Source organism: Diuraphis noxia, unplaced genomic scaffold (genome assembly GCF_037042655.1).
Source record: "Diuraphis noxia isolate RWA-SAM2 unplaced genomic scaffold, SU_Dnox_SAM2 contig0002, whole genome shotgun sequence".
Taxonomy (NCBI): Eukaryota; Metazoa; Arthropoda; class Insecta; order Hemiptera; family Aphididae; genus Diuraphis; species Diuraphis noxia.
Genome location: NW_028301712.1, coordinates 31,800,921 through 31,822,932, shown reverse-complemented (window position 1 = coordinate 31,822,932; position 22,012 = coordinate 31,800,921). Strand labels below are relative to the sequence as shown.

At 36.6% G+C, this 22,012-nt stretch overlaps 1 protein-coding gene across 1 annotated transcript in view; it reads right to left on the bottom strand.

Moving 5' to 3' along the window:
- Positions 1-22,012, bottom strand: part of zfh1 (Zn finger homeodomain 1) — a 190,980-nt gene that overhangs the window by 78,812 nt on the left and 90,156 nt on the right. Inside the window, exons 2-3 of the mRNA XM_015512800.2 lie at positions 9,070-9,260; positions 6,311-6,437 (exon numbers count right to left, since the gene is read on the bottom strand). Of these exons, the coding sequence (XP_015368286.2) occupies positions 6,311-6,437; positions 9,070-9,260 (318 nt within the window). The remainder of the gene's footprint in view (positions 1-6,310; positions 6,438-9,069; positions 9,261-22,012) is intronic.

The following is a 22,012-nucleotide window of genomic DNA, read 5'->3' as shown; positions in this document are numbered from 1 at the left end:
CCACTGATACTTACTTTTGAAATATACGGGCAGTTTCTAAATTGTCATAACTAAATATTATGTTTTCGTCTTCCATTAAAAATGTGCGTATGACATAAAATCCGACGTCTACGTTTGGGAATTGGGGCCCATCAGGCGGTGGGTAGTAGTAGGTACCTACATAATATAGATATACGGTAGTTTTGGCTCTGATTCGAATGTATAGCTGCAGGAGTGCGGTGTATACTTAAGGTCTCAACCCTCGTCTTCGACGAAATCGTAGTGTGGTGAGGGGACACGTAAGAGTTTGAGGGATCATTAATAATAGTAATAATAGGAAGATTTTCATCGTACACATACGGCGGCCACCGAGATTACATCTGTGTCCGATTTGTGCGAAATTATTATTATTATTATTATTATTATTATTATTATTATGATTATATTTTCGCATTCAGGATTCGCGAAGATTGAAAATAACCCGCACTGGACGTTTACGACGACGGCTTCGTACATGCACCGCGACCATATAATATATAATATATATAATATTATTTTATATTCTATTACCGCTGCCACCGTCGTATACAGATTGGCATGAACGGCGAGCGCGGGACGTTTAACCGCGTTACGCGCATAAAACACAAAGTACACGGTATTACGTTTCTGAGAAACATTGCGCGTTGGAAGGTTACCAAAAAGAAAAATAAAAACCACATGTACACTGCACGCCTTTTAATATTATGAAGATGTATAATAAACTGTAAGAGAATATCGGCTCAACCGCCCCCGCACCTCCGTATGTGACCGCGCACTTGATTAGCAATAACTAAGTATATATTAAATTATCCGTAATGATGATATTTACGTAATTTTACGATTTTTAAGTGTAGCAGTAAGTATAGTCATATTGTATCGTCCATATTAGTGCACAAAATGCATTGTCATAATATATTAGAATAATGATATCTCTCCGCGGGTCAGTTACACACTACAGGGTGAAAACTGAGGAGCAGGAAAAATAATTATTCATAAAAAACGGAACCATAACATAGGTAATTGTTTGATATTATACAATTTTTGCAACTATGAGTTACTTTAGGGCTTAGAAATAAATAGCTGGTACCCCTATCGTTAAATAATAATCTAACCTAAATATCTAGATTTCTACAGTGTAAAATAATACCTTTACCCCTTACAAAAATTTCATGGGTGACAAGTGCCTACCATTGCTCCTCTCCACAATTAAACACAACGGCAGTCGAGTGCGAATAATAATCAAAATAATAATAATATTATAAACAACATAATGATAATCGATGCGACAACGACAACGTCGACGACAAGGATAATGTGGTGGGGGAGAAATTCGTAATTTTTCTGGAACAAAAGTCAATTAAAATCGTCCTCGGCGTAACAGCCGCCCGCGTATCATCTCGATCGTACAACAACGACGGCGCGTGTATTATATTGTTGTGCGCGATTGTGTGCGGTGTGGTTGTGTGGTACATGTATATTGTGTATAATATATATATATATATACATGTACAGTGTACACGGGGACGACGCCCGCCTCCGCGCGTGGTATAGCGCTGGAATTACTGAAGGCGCCGGACCGGCGGCGCACTTTGGCCTCAGCCGGATTACTTTTCTTTTCTTATTTATACATATATATATATATATATATCGCAGTTTTTTGTTGCCCTCACAATTTCTTCTCTATACTCTTCACTTATTATTTTCTCTCCTTTCAAACGGAAAAAGGTTCTCTCGCTTTCCTCTTTATTTTCTTTTTTCTATCTTTTTTTACTATACATAAGAAACGCACAAAGTATTATTCGGCGCATAAACTTGTTGGATTCGCACCCACACACACACAAACAAACACACCGAACAACAACAACATCACCGATGTGTCCACAGATGTATATATACATTATATTTCGCACTAGCCAACTTTTGATTAAAAACTTTCGGGATCTTTTTTTTATCGCCGTAAAATACGGACAAGCGAAGGACAGTTGTCGTGTATGTGGTCAACGAAAACGCCTTGAGGGAGTATTATTCCAGTGGGACGAACCAGCGTTATATATGGTGTGGCAAGGTGTGTTACGGCTTCAAGGGGGGACCATATTACAATACGAATCGCACACTCAATTACAACTTATACCAATAATATGGATTTATATTTTCAGTTTGAGAAGTCATATATAGAGAGGTAATCGCTTTGAAGTTTTAAAACGCTGTGAACACTAATTGCTTTTATAAAAACTATGAGTGCGGTACATCATATTGGACTTTTGAAAACTACCAAGATCATTCGCATACATGCGACAAACTCAAACTCAAACTTACGTATGTTAAGTGTTATGTATATTTGTAATGGTAAATTAATTTAGTGAATATTATTTTGGTGTGTCGAAATTTTTGAGAAAATTAGTTATTCTCAGAATATGACTAAACTATAGGATACATTAACAATTGATATTTCAGTGGTTTATATATTCTAAATTAAAATATTAAACACAACGGGATAAGCTGTGCATCAAGAATCATTTTGAAATAACTGCAACATTTGAACAAGTTCTCGTTTCTTATAACATGTTTTTTAATACCACCTATATAAATAAATTATTTCGTAACGACTGCAGTGGATTTTTTTTACGACCAAATTTATTGCCGCTAATAGACGTGCAGGACGGGATCATTAAAAAAATTATTTAATTACTAAAGTCATCATCATTGTCAGCGTAACAACCAGTCAAGCTCAATTTGCTTATTAAAATTTAAATGAATTAATGCCGACGAGGATGACGCGAAGAAAATGGTAGCGGCCGAAGCGTACACGGCAGCGTGCGACGTCGTATGATGTCGAATGCAATATCAATCACGCGCAGACATATTATTATCTTATAACAAAACTGCCTCCGCCGCCGCCACAGTGCTATCGTCGATATACAAATATTAAACGGTCAATTAAAGGTTATGAAAGACCGCGTTTTTTGTTTTCTTGAGATTCTTCCAAACGCATGGGTTCAATAAATAACAATCTCAACAACGGGATTTTCATCATGACACGAGCCACGCCTTTCCGCGACACATTCGTCGTTGGTGACGGATGGATTTTAGGCAGTCGACTTTCGCGCGCACGTTATGGACTATCGCGTGACCGCCACAACGAAACGTCGCTCGTGTATATTATAATATAGCCGACTAATAATAGTGGACGCGTGCGCAGAAGACGGACATTTGGCACGATCACAAAAACCGTAAAAAAAAATCTGCGAACGTTTTGCCGCACCTTATTAGAACAGAGGGAGGAAGACCGTGGTGGACACTATGAGAGCACTGCAGATAGAGACAGGGACATATAGAGACTTGCCAGAATGTCCTCCTATTAAGAATCGCTCGTAAATCTCCGACGGGCCCGCCATTCTACATATAATAATACCGTCACCGTGCTGGACGTGAAATATTCAAATATAACCAGTTGCGATATATTATATATATATATATATATGTTATTTGTATAATATATATAGTATGATAATATGTACTGCCATAATAATATATATACTACTCGTAGTAGTACTCGCAGAGAAGAGTATACGATATAATGATATATATATATATATATATGAATATCCCGAGCCGATACTGCTGCAGCGCACATATATAATCACTCAATCTTAACTGCAAATGGAATATAGGCATGCCATTCTATTACGACCATTTGTTTAACGTTTTTATCGTCTTGTCTACTGCTCCGCGCAGCGATACTACAATAATAATGTAAGTCGCGTCCTCGGTGCGCTCAAAATTATTGGCCCGGTCATGCCAAAAACCGGAACGACATTATTGCTCCGACGAGGAGGGATCGACGGCGGCGATAAAGGCGCGACGCGAGCGGAGAAAAAAAAGATACGCCTACCCGTTGGACGTTTGGCAAAGGCTGACGCGACGACGACGACGACGACCGTTGTGTTGTCGCAGCTATGTGCAACGGCAGCAGTAGCAGCCGGACTCGTTCGGACCGATAAAAATGATTTACGAAATCGACGCGGTACGAACTACGACTATAGAATATTATGCTCTCTTGGCAGCGCACTCTTGATCCGGAAACTTTCGACTAAAAGCCTCGTCGCGACGGGGGTCTTAAAAATTAATTTTTTTCCCGTACAATGCAATATAATGATATTATATACAATAGAACCATCGTCGGGACTTTGACTTCCCGCGGTAAACCCCGCGCTCATCATGATATGTATTGGTTTAAATGTACGTAGCGCGTATATGCTGCAGATCGTTGTGGCGACGATGACGACGGAAGAAGGGTCTTATCTGCCGATTCACCTCCGGTTACCGTTCCTAGCATATTATCTCAATACATCTATAAGAAGACCATGGAACACGGTCGTGGTATGGTCGCGGGGGATGATCGTTAAGCGAGCGCGGAAGCCGACAGACCCCTACGCGGCTTATATATATATATACGCATTGCAAATATACACACAAGTGTTCCGCCTTGATTGTTTCGGCCGAGATTGACCGGCCCCCGCCGTAACGCTAGAATCGACTACGCGCGGATGCGGAAGTGCACAGTGCCAGCGGTGTTAATGACGCTATTTTACACGCTCTCGCACCTAACCCACGGGAAATGTTTACACGTGACTACCGTCTCGAAACAGTCCTTCTCAGATAACGGCGGGAGTGGATAGGGACGGTGGCGTGATGACCACAACAACAGTATTCGAAAACGGTTTCGATCGGGCGCCGTGTGTAACGAATGCGTCCCCGGGGACGTGGCGCGCGCGTAAAGGTTTGAGTCCGGACCGCGTAGAAATTTTGATTAAAAGTATGCAAGACGGGTGGTGGGGGGGAGGTGAAGAGGCTACGGTTTATACGTATACGAGTATTATGTATAAAAATCTCCCAGCCCGTCACCGCTTCCGTTTATTTTATATATTATTATATGTATATGTGCTCGACGAGAAAATTAAATAATAAAAAGGAAGCGATACTGCGAAAATGTTTAGCGTCACGGTGGCAGATTCCCGGAGTTTGCGCCCGTAAAAAAAGAAAAAAGAGCGTATTTTTACTTATTTCTTTTTTGCTCATACTTTTTTTTTTTATTATTATTATCGGCAATAAAATCGTGTTGGACGCGATAATCCTGCTGGAGAAGTCGAATCGCCGTGCGGTCGCGCGTTTATTTTTATGACGTCATCTTTGTCATTGGGGCCTAATGGAAAATTGGGCGTGGTCCGTTTTTTCCCGACGGTATGTATCATAAATATAATATAATAATATCATGTATAATACACGACGACGATGACAATAATCATAATAATAATAACAACAACTGCAACAACGCGGTCGCGCAATATACGACGCCAGAGGCGATGCGACGGTTAGGGGTGGATCCACCACCACCATATTTACTCCTCGCGCGAGCAGAGCAATATAATATTATATATTTTTGTAGTTGTTCACCTCAGTCCGAGCAGGAGATATACGTATAATATAAAATTATTTTATCTCACTCTGATTATTGTACAGCTTAAAACGAATGATTGGATTGTTTTTATTAAACCTCGTACACGAAATGTATTATATTATAGTATTATAGTATTACACGCTGATATTAATACCAAATATATACCAATATATATGCACCAGCGTTTTAATATTTATACACACGAAGTTTTGAATCTTTAGGGGTAAGTTAAACTTCACGAGGCTTACTCACTTCCGATTAAAACTTGATCTTTTTGATATTTTTCTACAGCCAAAAAATAAAGTATAATTTTTAATATTGTTTTTCCTAATTTCTACGCCAACTTTAAATACATAATTTGTCAAACTTTAAATATACACATTCAAGAAACACTAAGAAGATTTCGCCAAGAGACCAGAGAGAGTTTTTGAGTGGTTTTGATAAAACAAAATAAAAAACGTTAATCGCTCCGGAACCGTGTTGCCCTTTGTCCTTCGAAACGTCTAAGTACTTCAGTCATTTTATTAATCGCTGCTCATTTAAACGTCGACTTTTAATTAGCCGTAAACTTCGGATAAAATGATCCACCTATACAGAGTGTATATAAGAGACAGAGAACACCCACCCGGGTCTTAAACTTTCTGAAGTATACACTTTGACTTCTGGAGATAATAATTCACTTGGAGAGCACTGACTTTTCCAGGGGGGTTAAAGAGGTTAAAAAACCTTTCACCCGCCACTTAATTGCTAAGCATTAATATCGAAAGGAGTTTTTTGGAACTATAATTTATAAATTATACGGAATTATTAAACGGTAAAAGCGTAGTTCCTTACCTTTGTCACAGCCCTTGATCGCCGTCTCCCCTTCGTCATCGTCTTTAACAGCAGCTGCACCATCGTCTTCATCATTTGCCGTCATATCCTCTTCGTCGTCTCTACTCGTACAATCTTCGTTTGCCGACTATAAATATCAAAAACAACGTTTAGTTTTGAACATTACGATTCAACACTTAAATATATAAATAATAATGATTTTATCTTATAACGATGATGTTATACATAATAATTTATAAAACAAAATCTATGTATATTTTATAAATAGGGATACCTATAGAGAGGCGATTCATAATTTGCGTACACAACAAAAGTATTAAAGTGAAACTTCTTTACGGAGGGATTAGGTACGCGAACAATTTGCAAAACGCTTGGAGCGTCACGTTACTTAACCATGAAACCAATTTCATGGAAGAAATACCTTTATATTCGTCCGATAATCTTAGAAATCCGATTTCTTTCTTCTGATTTATCACGAATTTTGTTAATTATTTTTTTGTAGCGATAAACGGTATAGCAAATTTTGAAATGGTCACCCTGTATAATTTGAACTTTATGCTTATACTTATAACCAGTATAAGTGAAACACATTGGTTTATTTGTAATTTGCAAGATCGAAAAAATCAATCGATATATAATAAATTTATAAATTGTGTCAGTTGTGATTTATTAAAACAAAATTATGATCTTATTTTAATTTAACCGCAGTTAAAAGCTTAAAACCTATTGGTCGATAGTGTCATAATCGTTCTACCATAATTGAGTGATTTATTAAAACAAAATTATGATCTTATTTTAATTTAACCGCAGTTAAAAGCTTAAAACCTATTGGTCGATAGTGTCATAATCGTTCTACCATAATTGATTACACAACAAAGGTAATAATTTAAAATTTACCTTTGTCTTATCTTTGTATATAATAATAATAGGTATTAAATCAATTTAAATTTAACATTTTTAAATTTGGCTGCATACGAGTTGATTCCCGGGTCATTATACATTTTTTTCAATATTAATATTGTAAAATATTTAGCCTATTAGTACAACCCAAGAAACACCACTAGAAGGTTGGCTGACAAGTTTCTCAAAACTGTTGTTTTTTATTTTGTTTTTTCATATTTTGAGAATCATTCAATTTTTATTTATTAATTATTTTTTGTATTATATTATATTACATTTATTATTTATTAAAAACATTTAGTAATTAGGTAAAAAAAATACAAAAAATTTAGTAATTTGGTAAAAATTTGTAACACATGTTTTTATAAATTGGTATTTGGTAATGAGATTATACAACAATAGGGAATCAACTCAAAACTGCCTCTTAATGACCCGGGAATCAATTCGTACATACTTAATAATGACCCGGGGATCAAATAATACATAAAATAGGTCTCGGGAATCAACTCACCTATCGCGTTAAATTTTATTCCAATAAAAACCTAATATTCTAATGATTGAATAACTCCGAATGAATAAGTTTCGCTTAATGCGCGAATACTCATAACACTCTCTTTTTTTTATTTATTGGTTCGCGTAAACCTGCTTAAAACTATAATGTGTACCTATATGATAAAACTACTTAACGAAAAGTCCTAAGTAAAAATGATCGTTAATTTTCCCTGCACATTCGATTTCAATTTAATTTGGGTGTAATAAATATGTATTTTATTACTGTTTACTTATTTAAGAACATTATATTACTAAGGGTCTTTAAGAGGGTTAGGGTGTAATTTCCTGGTACTTAATAGAAATATTAACTTTACGAGTATAGTGTAAATATTTAAATGTTTACGGTCGTGTTTTTAAAAACTATAGCATTTCGCTAGATTAATTCACGCTGATAATTCGAATTAAGTCAATTCTTCCATTTCTCGATATAGACAAAAAAAGTTTCTCTTTTCATGAATACACATGCATAAGTGCTGAATCCTTAAATATGTATAACATCAACTTATTGTAAACGCTAAATTATAAACTTAAATTACTCGTTTACGTGATAATATAATGTACCTATACGCCCTTCATGACTGTACATTTGTACAAATATATACAGTGTGATTAACCAATCACGCTCACCCCCTTTTTTCTTCAATAATGCAGTTATTTAAAATCTCATGTTTTGAATTTTTAAATGTATTTAAATACCATCTTTTAAAATTTTTGAGAATTTTTAATCTACTTCAAGAGTGTCCAGTGGAGATGCAAACTTCTTTCATTTCAAATGAGAACCCCTCCTTTTCAACTGTAAATTATTCCGTGCATAATTTTCCTAGAAAATTTCGTTTCAGAAACAATATTTATACTAGTTTTTGAATTATTTAACATATAGTGTTCTAAGAATAAAAGTTCGATGGTAATGACTAATGAGTTAATAAGATATTTGAGGACTATCGTGATTTGAATATTTAGTCACTATAATATTAATCTATCAACTTAAATAATTTTTAAAAAATGGCCCAGGTATAATAAATATTATAGTTCTATTATTACATTATTTGAGTCTATTTTATATTGTTGTAAAACCATTTTAAGGATTTTTAAATTAGGCACATCAAAATGTTCAAAAAAAATTATCCTTAAAATAATTTATGGTAAAAAGTGAGGTCTCTCATTTGGAAAATATAAATTATAGTTCACATGACACTACTTGAAAAGTACTAAAAAATTCAATTATTTCTTGAGTTTATTTAAATATTGTGAAAACAGAATTTGAGTACATTCATTATATAATAATAAAAGTTTCTTAAATCTTATACCGTAGAAGAATCTTTGGTATCCTCTGTCGTCTGGCAGCGACTGTCGGTGAATTGTGGTTTGGTGTTGGTACCCACTGACAGCAGTGGTTGATGGTTGTGATTGGTGTCTGGGTTGATGATGATTTCGTCATCTTGTTCCACACACAGAGTCATATCCTGTTGACTGTCTACAATGTCACAGTCTGCTTCCACTAAGGAACAATAATGAAAAAAAATTGCGTAAGTTTATATATGTATATTGTACATAATAATATATTTATCGTGTGTATATACTTTGTAATGTGTATATATATTATATATATAAATTATATGGAGAAGAGCATAGAAAAACGAAAAGGAAAACTAATCTTTAATCATCTCGAAACACTTTTATAGGTTATTACTCGAAAACGGTTCAGATAAATAGCTCCGATACCCGGTTAGAGGGGTGGCGGTGCATTGGCGGCGGACGCAATAAAAGGAAAAGCGAAATCGTCGTTCGGTATAGTCGTCGTCGTCGTCGTCGTCGTGCTTTAACTATATACTATGGACATAAATCATATTTTAAATTAGTAACGGAGACGAATGGAGAGGGACGGGAATTTATGAGCCTTTTCATCGCGAGGTCCACCTTGGACGTATATCTCTCCTCCCCCGATCACTGCCGACCGGAGCGGCCCGAAAAACTCTTTTGGTACATTAAGTTAAGTGACCCTCACCGCGACGACTCCTATAATGCTATACTGTACACAGGGCTCGTCCGTCGTTTTGGCGACGATATTTCATACACTTTAGTGTGTTTCCTCGTTATAAATATTATATATATATATATATATATATATATATATGTGATGTGCGTCGACGAAACGACATATTATGTTACGGCGAGAAGAGGGGCTGCACATTTATACACGGGCCGTCGGGTAGTTGCACAGAGCGTATATAACCTTATCGCCGTATATACATATAATATTATATGTATTGTGTACACATTGTATACACGCACACACCCTCCGGCTATGTGTTAGCACCATCGATATCACTGCGCGTCGTCGCTCGCCGTATAATACACTAAATAATGCAGTATAATATTATTATTATACATAGGTACAATTTTGATTGTTTTCGACTCTATATGGCTTTTTTGTTTCTAATATAATATATGTATTATTATTATTTTACTGCGTTGTGAAGGCAAATGTCGTCGTTTCGTGCACGCGACATGTGCCGCTGATGAGCATAGTAATTAAGTCCGGTAGGTATTGAAAGGGTTCCCCCTTTATTCCGCGCGCACACTATACCACGGGCGTGGTTTGAAACGGCGGCCGTGTTGGCCATCGGGTACGGGTGGGGTGAGGGGGCTCCCGTCGAATTAGCAATCATGTCAATCCATCCGAAACCAATCAACCCCATGCGCCGTTGTTTTTCTTCTCCACCCGCGCGCACACACGCGCACTAATGACACTGCACGACACGCCAGATGGCTTCCCCCGGCTTGCACCCGCACCGCTATTACCTCCCCGCCGTGATATAGCTACTCATCGCCATCATCTGGCAACCGTTTTTATCTAAACGCAATCCACATAATATTATATCGTATGAGCCCGATACCTTTATCCATAAGGTGACCATTCCACCTACGACAGGCAGCCATTATACACACGACGAGCATCACGCTTGACCTGAAATGAATTTTATATACCTACAACAGTATCGTAGTGTCGCGGATATATTTCAATACAACAGCTTTTTGCCAGTGTATAATAATATGATGCTGCAGTGTGTATATGTCCGACATAAAATTGAACGGTATTATTATTATTATACGCGTAATACTGGAAGGTGACATGCGCGGGAAGGGTACGATGTGAAAGGGAAGAACTGCGAAAAAACGAATTCGAAAATATAAAAAAAGTTCCCGATTTGACATCATTTGACGTGATTTCTGCACACGCTCGAAAGTTGTCCTGCCGGGTGTTTGACATTAGGTTGGCATTGTGAGCGAGTTAGATTCGGACGCGAATTTATAATAATATATAAATATACATGTGCGCCAGAGTTATATAATATATATATGCGCGGCTGCAGTGTCGTATAAGGCAGGCGTGATTGTCGGCCGGGCAATGGGGTAAGAGCAGAGGGTCGACTACAAAAACTTTCCTTTAGGATACAATATATAAATACAAAAAAGTGGTTGTGGGGGGGCACATCGTTTGTTGTGTCGCATTTTTTTTTTTTAGTTTTACGCCCTCCACACTGATCGAACAGTGCGTATATTATACACATACATATATATATATATATATATATATATATATATATATATATATATATAGTATGCTAAAATAAAATAGTAAAAAGAACAATGCGCTCGACGGCGAACACGAATAATACAATATATCATCTCATATATATATATATATATATATATATAATATAGCATACATATATCTACCTCTACGTGTAAAAATCCGAATTCCGACCACGGACAATGGCCAGTGTCCGGTATTATAATATTATTGTTTTGGGTATATACACATTGTAAATTTAAAATGCGAATTATATATGTGTATATAACATGTACATTTTGGGAAAACATATAGTTGTCGTAAAACCGTATACATACATAATACGACGAGATTGCTCCTCGTCTGTACGACGACAAAATAAAATAACGTGTGACGCCACTCGCTAATCGGGCTGGATGAGTGCGTACCAAAAAAATAAATAAATAAATAAATAGAATAAAAACTGGGCACAAATTAAGTCTCACCCTTGCCATCTCCCCACCAACTCACGACCGATGAAAAATCGCTCCGCCGGGTCAAAACACGCGTGTACAATAACATATAACGTCCGTCCGTCCGTTCACTGCCGCCGTTTGTTTCGGGAATGTTTTTTTTTCGAAATTTATTCGTTCGCAGCCGCGCTGCTCACACACACATATAATAATATATATATATATATATATATATATATATATATATATATATATATATATATATATATTATTATATAAATAATTACACGTGATGTTTACGTGCGCGGGCTCGTTGTTATAATATTATTGTGTCACTGTACATAGCTGTGCTGCGTGTATACGTGTGCCGTATATAACGACGATAATAAATTTTAAATAAAAAAACCGCACCCTTTATGTTTGGGTGAACGTTTCGCGACGATATCGCCGACACGCCGTAAAACGTTCGAAACGTGGACAAAAATTAAAACAAATACGTGTGGAGAATGAGTAAACCGCCGAAAACGCGGACGGATGGACAGACGCACGCGGTGATATAGATTCGAATTATCCCGATCGGTTATATAGGTACTCCGCTTTTCCATCACTAGCGAGGGCGCATGCGCTATATGTAAAGTATATTATATATGAGTATAATGTTATAACATTCATGTAAATATTCTGGCATGAAATTGTTAAATTGCCATGATTGTATAGATTACCACAAACAGGTAGTAAAAATGAAGTATGCGGGATGCCATCATAATATAGTACTATATATTTTTAAGATCGATAAGTGAACATTGGATATAAAAGGTATAATATATATTATATCATGTCGTCTCATAAAAAGCTTTAACAAGCTATTATTTAGCTTTAAGTATTGCTTTTTAGAATTTATTACCTATAGACTCAATATATTTTTTTTCAAATCAACCCCTAATTTTCACCCTTAGGCGATAAGTGGGTACCACGCAAAATGGCCTATTTTAAAAAGTTTTTCGTTTGATACGTAGGTCATAATCAAACATTTTAATATTTTCTACATTATTATTTACATCAGCATTTTTTGGTTACCTATTTGTGTATAACTGGTATATAAACGATCTTAAGCATATATTTTATTGAATGAAAAGTTTAATTTAAGTCCTCCAGTCCACCTCGACACTATAATATGGTTATTTTACATCGCTGTACGGTTCATTACGTAGTATAGTTGTATAAATGAATAAATATAAGAAGTAATATCACAATAATACACTCATCCAACGTCGATATATACGCATAAACGTTTAAATACGGTATACATCACTAAGATAAACATCGCAGAAATCGAAGTCCACTGCAGCGGCAGTATATATAAAAAGCAATTATTCCAAAAGAATTTTGGATATTTGTTTGGATTCAGCGCGTCTCGGCGGTAAACCACTCACTCATAACGAAACTTACATATTATTGTTATTATTATCATGTCGATATGAATTATATGCGATAACAATAATAATAATTATTGTTATTATTGTTATTATACGCATTTGTGAGCAAGGCGATGAAAGCAGAGTGTGCGCCGATTCGCGATAAATTCTAAATTATTCTCTCTCTCATCTTGGCTCATGCGTATTATTGAACGGTGGATGTATACAACACTTATAATAAACGCAACAAACGGATTTCGGCTTTCAGCGGAATGAAAAGCGAATCGGCGAAGAATCGCGTGTGTGCGCGTGTATCATCATATATCTCGATATATATAAATATAATATATATATGAAGGAAAAAATGTCACGGGGACCGATGGCGGTAATAACTAATAACGTTTTTCGCGGGACAAATAGTGTGCGGCGTCGGTGAGGACCCGTCCCGGTGGCCTACATGTGAACGTGTGTCGTATAATATTATATAAACGAGGAGGACAAGCGTGCCGGCGCATCGGACCTAAAGATTTTCTCCGAACCAATATCATTATTGCAGCTCGCACGTTATTATCCGCCGTCAACACTTTTCGCACATAATAATAATAATAATAATAATATAGTATATATTATGATATTATACACACATATTATTATACTTCGGAAAGGGCTTGTGATATAGAAAAACCAATTTGGGTTTGAACGCGCGAGCGTATACGGTCAGGTGCTTAGCGTCCGCGACTACGTAATACGCTGTATGTTCGTGACATCGGTTCCGGAATTTAATAATATAATAATATAATATTTCATAAATTTTACCATCGTGCGGGCGATGACTGATGGTGTCAATGAAATCATTATCCTCGCGAAAGTCGTAAACAAACTGAAGAGAACCGTTTTACGACACAGGCACTTTTCATCACGCTATTAATACCTATTATATTATATACATAAATATATCATGCATTTTTTAACATCGACTTTCTGAATGGAACGTATGATATGATTCACATTTTTGTTTTTGATTTGTGATAATTATTATTATTGTTATTATTGCTATGCAATAACCTATACACATGTGAAAGTTTATCTAAAACACATGTAACATAATAATATTATCCGTGACAGATCTATAAACGCGACACGGTGTATAGTTTTTCATTGCATAATATATCATCATCATCGCACATTATATTATAATATGAAATATAATATTTTATAGCCATTGATATGCGACGACGTATATAGTCAACTGTATATCGAGTTAAACCTTAAAATTAGGTATATATACAAGATGACTGATGAGCTAATTGAGTTTTCCGAACTTCCCTGATTTGTTATTCAAGGTACCCACTTAATAATTTATCCGACAGGAGAACACTTAAATTTAATCAAATACTTAACATTTATAGCAATTAAGAGCGCTGCAGCAACAGGAGGCGCGCCTTAAGGGAGAATAAGAGTGAGTGGTATATATCTATATATGCACACTGCCGCCGTCGTTTTTCCGTAACGTTCATTCGGTAGCGTTCAGTGTACATATATACATCATATACAGCAACAGCAGCTATACGGTATAGCCGCGTTAACATCTCTACATATTTTGACTAACTGTATAGCTTAAAAATATTAATGCATTTTTGCTGGAGTTTCTACTCGCAAGTATTTAATTAATTTGAACTACGCATTATATTTTTCGGCCGCCGCACGGTCTCTGCCCTTCTCGGGGCAAAAACGGCGAGCGCGGATTCCGTCAAGTCTTGAGAAATTCATTTTTCGAAAACGAGTTTGTTGTCGGCATTCCCCTGCTTACAAGTCACAACACCGTCGTCGTTCATATTTCAACGTCGGAAAACGAAATTATAATCATTTGTTACACGTGCGTTCATTGCGGCGCCAAAATTGCATCACGTTACCATGTATAAAGTCATCACAATACCATATATAATAACAATTATAATTCGAGTAAATGCATCTCACGTGGTGCAGGCAAGAGATATACGAGATTGAAACTTGGACGAGACAACTGAAATCGGTGAAATCGATTGAGAGGGACGACGACCGATTTGTTCGCCTGAAGACGCAGCGAGAACGGCGACAGAACGCGCGAGTTGGTCGCCCCCACGTACTTAAACGACACAAGTCACAAATCCTGCATGACGGGGAGGAGTCGGTGACGGGTGAAATCACTCGACGAGTACGGTCCGGTTCCGGAGATCGCTGCACGTCGTACAGACGAAGGGCTGTAGCGTGGGATGGGTTTCCGGACGTGTGTATATAATTCGCAGCGGGACGTACGGGGAAGAAACGAATAAAAATATATTTTTTTTCAAAAGGAACGTGCGGACGGATCGGTATCGCCGGGTCGGGTTCAGCGGGAGGGCTTCTGGGGGGGGGGGGTCGATAGGAAAAGAGTGGCGGTGGTGGTATACACGAGACACGCGTAGTATATACGCGCGGCCGACAGGAGGTCGTTTTTAAGTGGATTACTGTTCCCGCCGACGACTCGGCCGGGAAAAAGCGAGCGTGCGATAATTTGACGGACGGCGTCGGGGATTATCCAGCGATGCGAAATATCCGGGCGAAAAAAACCGACAGCGGCGGGAAAAGTCAAAAAGAGACCGCGCGCGTGCATTAACGTGATTAACAACAACGGCAGAAGCAGCGGCGGCGGTGGCGGAGAGAGAAAAACCTGCGCCGGACCACCTCCACTATACAGCTGACGATGAGTAGTCATGATATATATAATATATAAACGTATATTATAATAACAAAAATATACGAGAAATCGAATTCAGAGCCCATCAAGTATATATGTATTCGATTGTGTATATATGTAAAATGTGCGAGTGCGTGCGCAACGTGTATACGATACGCGTTTTTTACAGGAAAATAACGCGTGTGTACCGTTTTTTACTTGTCGAATTTTCGATATTCCGGAGAATTTACAATGTGCCGCTCGGTATATATATATATATATTATAATACACTGATGATACGACGCGCAGTCGTGTGCACGTCATGATATATAATAAATCTCGCGGTCGTAAAACCATCGTATTCGCGCGCGGCAGTATATGAGCAACGCATATTATATTTTGCCGATAACTGAGAGAAAGAAATGGCTGGATAGAGATATGTATATATAGAGTGAGACGGGAAAAAATCTATTACCGAGCCACGTGGCCGCCGGGTGACGGAAATCCGACGAAAATCGAAGGTTAATTATCATAACAATGGGACAGTATACGGCACGAGGGCGTGTCATATACATTTTCATTGTGTGTAACAGTGAGAAACTCACCCGAGCAGATATATATACATATATAAGTATATAAGTATATTTATACACCGTAAGCGACGTGTGTCATTGTGTGCGCGGTCTCTTCTTTTTTTCGGGTGGAAACATCACATACATGCGAACTGTGACTGCAGCGAGCGGGGGATAAGGGCGGAAAAAGGTATATATATATATATATATATATATGTACGTGAAATTCGGACGGGATGTGTCATCCGGATGCCGGAAACGCGCCGAAAGTCCTGCGGATTTTGGCTCGGGACAATATGCGCGTGGACCGAAGAAGAAAAAGAAAGCGTATAGAGCCTTTTCTCCTTTATATATACAACTTTCACGCGTCCGCATATATATTCGCACACTCGCACTCACAAACCGGCCCGGATACAACAATAACACTAGAGCCGCGACTAGCGCATATATACACACGGCCGGAGGATTTCCAACACGATATATATGTATAATATAATAATACCGACGATTGCGAGGACGAATATAATAAACGATTTTTTTTGACCACCAGCAATATAATACAGCTCTGTGCGGACGCGCTCATTGTGAGCCGCTCTCGATTTTTCGGGAGAAAAACTCTCGGCGATCGGCAAAAACGTCATTGAATTTATGAAGCTAATCCCTGTTTATTTATTGTTTATTTTTTTAAATTTTTTTTGCGAAATCCGTCGTCTCCGTCGTTATAATATTATTATTATTATAATTTTATCCTGCATATTATACGCGAGTACGCGTATCGAGAAACGATGTGAAGAGTAAAATTATATGTAAAACGTATATATACGTAGTATTATATTGCGACAAACGGAAAGGAGCAGAAAAAAAAAATAATAATAATAAAAATTATGGTAATACGAATCGGGGAGCGTCGACGACGGTACGCTGCGTGTACGTAACACATAATAATAATATATACTATCGTGCCGAGACGAAGAAATAATAAATCGACGAGATCTTCGCCGCGCGTGCACACATTCAACCGTGAGATATTGAAACGAGTATAATTTCTATCGCTCCGTCTCCCCTCGGCCTCCTCTGCGCCTACTGCATACGCCCGTCTGTCTACCCCGCGTTCGCTGTTTTCCGTAAATTATTTTAATAATATCAAATGTAGCGTGCGCGCGTATACTCCTTTCGGAAGTCGTTGGGACGTGAATAAATTCGTAAAAGAGGAAGTTAACGCCGTTTTATAGTACCGTTATTATTATTATTATTATTATTATTATTATTATTATTAGCTGCACTTTGTGCGTCGCTATATGATGTATAATACACGGTGTACAGTAGTGGCTATAATATACGCTTGGGGCGAACCCACGGCGATATAGGTGGAGGATGATGAGGACACGCGTAATTTTTTTCGAAAAAAATTTTCTCTTACGAGAGGTGAGCACCATCCACCACACTATAATATGTAATATATAAAATATTATAATATGTATATTATGTAGTGAGTTCAGTGCACACCACTCGTGTACGTGGTATAATATAAGTCTATATACACGCTATATTATATACACCATCAAGACGGCGCACCGCGAGAGGAGGACAAAAATCCGAATTTTATTACTCCAGCGACGGCGATGGAGGCGGGTTATTCTTTTCTTTTTTTTTGTCTTTTTTTTTTAATGTTCGGCACTCGAGAAAACAAATCGTTTCGGATTCCGGAAAAGTGCCCTTTTAACCGGGGACCGGATGAGTAATGATGTCTAGGAGGGACAAAAACGCGCTATAGGTCGTGTATATGCACGCGGACGAGTTGTGTTTTTTTCCTCCTTCTCATAGTTTCTTTTTTTTTTTTTTTAAGTGAACGAAATAATAATAAAAATGTGTATACACGAAGAAAGAATACAATTTTCTAGAGCATTACACCTGTCCGTCAACGGGAAGAACAGCGATGTACATGTTTATATATATACGCGTGAATAAATGGCGTGGCGCGTGCATTAAACTCGCTCTTTGTATATGCTAATGAACTATATATTCGCGTGCGTATAAACTGCACAGTGACTACAACATATTATTATACACTACTGCAGACCCCCTGAACACGTGTAAACGAAAATCAGTCAGCGAAAAATATATACGACAAAACGACAACGACGACGCGTTATACATAATATTATATGCCAACTTAAAATATATATATACATTGAATGTTATAATAGTTCGCATGTATTTATATACTATGTTTTTCGAGCGTAAGAACGTGATGCAACAGAGCGACTGACTTAGTAGTATTTGATGCCCGCCGCAGGATAGGTTTTAATCAATAATTATTATGTGCCACGGGGGCTATAATAATGTTATAACATTTATTTTTTCCATAATATCGAACTTTAAAGTTTAATTTTTCCATAAGTCTTGGAGAAAGAATAGTCTAAGTGGCAATGGGAATCATACTTTAGGTATAAACTAAATATATATAGAAGTATATAACTTAGCCTAACCTAGCATAATACTGCTGATATATACTCGAGGAGACTGTGGCGTAACCAGCTGGTTGTTTGGATACTTAACCACCCTCTTGGCCCCTCCCACAAACTAGCTTCATATTTCAAAAAAATATGTTGTCATTTGTTTCTATATCATATTTGATATTGATAAAATGAAGATTGATGACTATAATGGAGAATGTGTAAAGCCTCCTTCCCGAGCCATATTTAAATATAACCTTGAAATACCCGCTTAAAAAAAATCCTGGCTACACTTCTGAGTATATAGACACATGAAATTAAACAAATTAAAATTTTAACGTAATTCACTTTTAAATATCAAACAAATTTCGCGACAAGGAGAAACTTATAGAATACGGATCTTGTTATCTTTCGATAATAATAATAGGAGTTAGATTCTCCTTCTTTATAATATAATAGTATCAAAAACACCAAAAATGTATAGACAATATAAAACTTAAATGTTTAGATCATGTATTAGATATACGTAAAATACTAAAATATACTGTTGACTAAACATTACATCGAAATCGCTCGAACAAAAACTGATATTGCGACGGTATTTAAAAAATTTCAAAATTTATGTTGATTTCGTAACGTGTGCAATTAATGTGCAATATATAGTATTACATGCGGTGAGATAAATGACGATTGTAACACGTTTGGAAAACGAGGAGCTATACGTTGTATAGATACTATTATACCTAAACGCGTCGTTAACCTGTCTCAATAAGGCACGTGACGATGGAAGTCAGCGTTTTCGATTAGGTATTACTAATCCTCCGGACACGTACCGAAATCATTACAGAGGAACGTTATTATAATTAATAATATAATATTGTGATCGTAGGTGTAATACAATATTATTATTACTTTAGTATATTACGCGTGTATTCGTTTATTTTGCGCGCGTTATCTGCGTGCGGCTCTCGGCGGCTTCCTGTCCACCGCCCACTACGACGTCAACTCTTCTATGTGACCATATATTATACTATAGAGCACCGTATAATCATAGGAACAAGAGAGCACACGCGCACGAGCGACAACCGGTATGCGATCATACGAGTACTCGCCCTGTGCACAGGTTCTAAATTCTGCAAACATAAGTCGTTCATTCGGTCGTCACACGCGCTAACACTATAATATAAAGTATTAAAAATAGTAATAACAAGATGCGCACGGTAAACGTCGGTTTGACACGCATACCTAATAAAATGTAAAATAATTATACAATTATACGAATAAACAAAACCCATAGTGGTGGTGCGGTAATAATATGGTAAAATACGTGTTATTTTAAAGTATTTTAGATAAAAAAAAAACCTAATTTTATTCTTAGAAAAAAAAACATAATTGTAAAATTAGTTTAAAAAAAAATTTAAACACCATTTAACCTAACACAAAATCCTTATACTAATGACCTATATTTCGATGTATTTAATGATCAATAAAAAAAAAAAAAAAAACAGTCACTATACAGAGTAGGTAGAAAATTCCCAGACATCGCGTCGCGTCGCAGTGAAAATTATCGTTTTAAAATTTAATAACGTTTACAGTATTTCACCGAACGTTATATTATTATTATTATTATTATTGATGAAAGAGAATCATATCAAATAATTATATACACAGTACCTATATACTATATACACAGGTCGGGTATCAGCAGACTGTGTTTTTTAATATCTCCATTTTCCTTAATATGTTGAATTGTGCATATTTTAATGTGTTTAATCGTTGAAATAAAAATAATATTCAATTCACGTTTGTGAAATTTTAATCGGTTTTTATATTAATATTTGTTTACGGCACATTCGTGTTTAAAACTCAACATATTATAATATACCTATTGATTTTTTGTGATTTGTGAAATTAGTCGTAATAGTACCTATCAGCAACTGCTGATATACTAATAAGTATATCCATTAAATTTCATCTATAATATTATACTCTATCAGCTACTTGACATTTAGATCTTTGCGTGTTACGATGTTTGATTTTCTATATTTTCGCATATAACATTATAATTATAATTGCAATAACAAACCGTATATGATACACTACACCGGTAAAGTGCACCGGTGTGACACGGTCGGGTGGTCGAGTTGGAATTAGATTAAACGTATATTATAATACAATATATAATATGCACATTATAATATTAAACTATATATTATTATTAAATCCGCCACGCGTTAACCGACTCGTATGATAATGTTACACACGTATAATAATGGTATACGTCGTATTCGCGTATAATATAATGTGTACAGTATGGAGGACGACTGCAGAGGTGTATTAATTAATTATTATACACGTCGCCGCCACCATAATATATGATAATATGCATTTGCGTGTGGTGCTGCACATACGGAAACGGGTGATATGCGACGCGGGTACGACATCGAGCGTATATATATATATATACAATACACCTAATATTCACGTGTGCATTATAATACATACATATATATATATATATATATATATATATACATATTATACACACCTAATACTCACGTGTACGGTGTGTATGTATACATATATATATATATGTGTATTTTATTATATACGCGCACACCAACTGTCCCATCCCGTTTTCGACCCTCTTGTTGCGTGCAGTTGTCGCAGCCGCAAAGGATTATAACTCGTCGCCGGCCGGGTGTGCCCCGAAAGTCACCGTCGTCGTCGTCGTGTTAGTCGTTATTATTATTATCAAATTATATTATGTGCTCTCGGTGTATACGACGGTATATATTATATTATTATGGTAACAATACCGTGATGATGTGACGTATCGTCGCCGCTGCCGTGTGTATCATAAACGTTTTAAAAACATTTTTTTACACACACGTGCTGTATTTGCGTGTACGCAGTCGATAAGACGACAATATCTGTTTTAACTAAATATATAAATGTATACTCGTATATATATAAATCATCCGGAATAATCACATTACGTAGTATGCATGATGAATTACGGGCGTTAATTGTTGATATAATTGTAATGATTTTTATTTTTATTATACCTACAGCGTATATACAC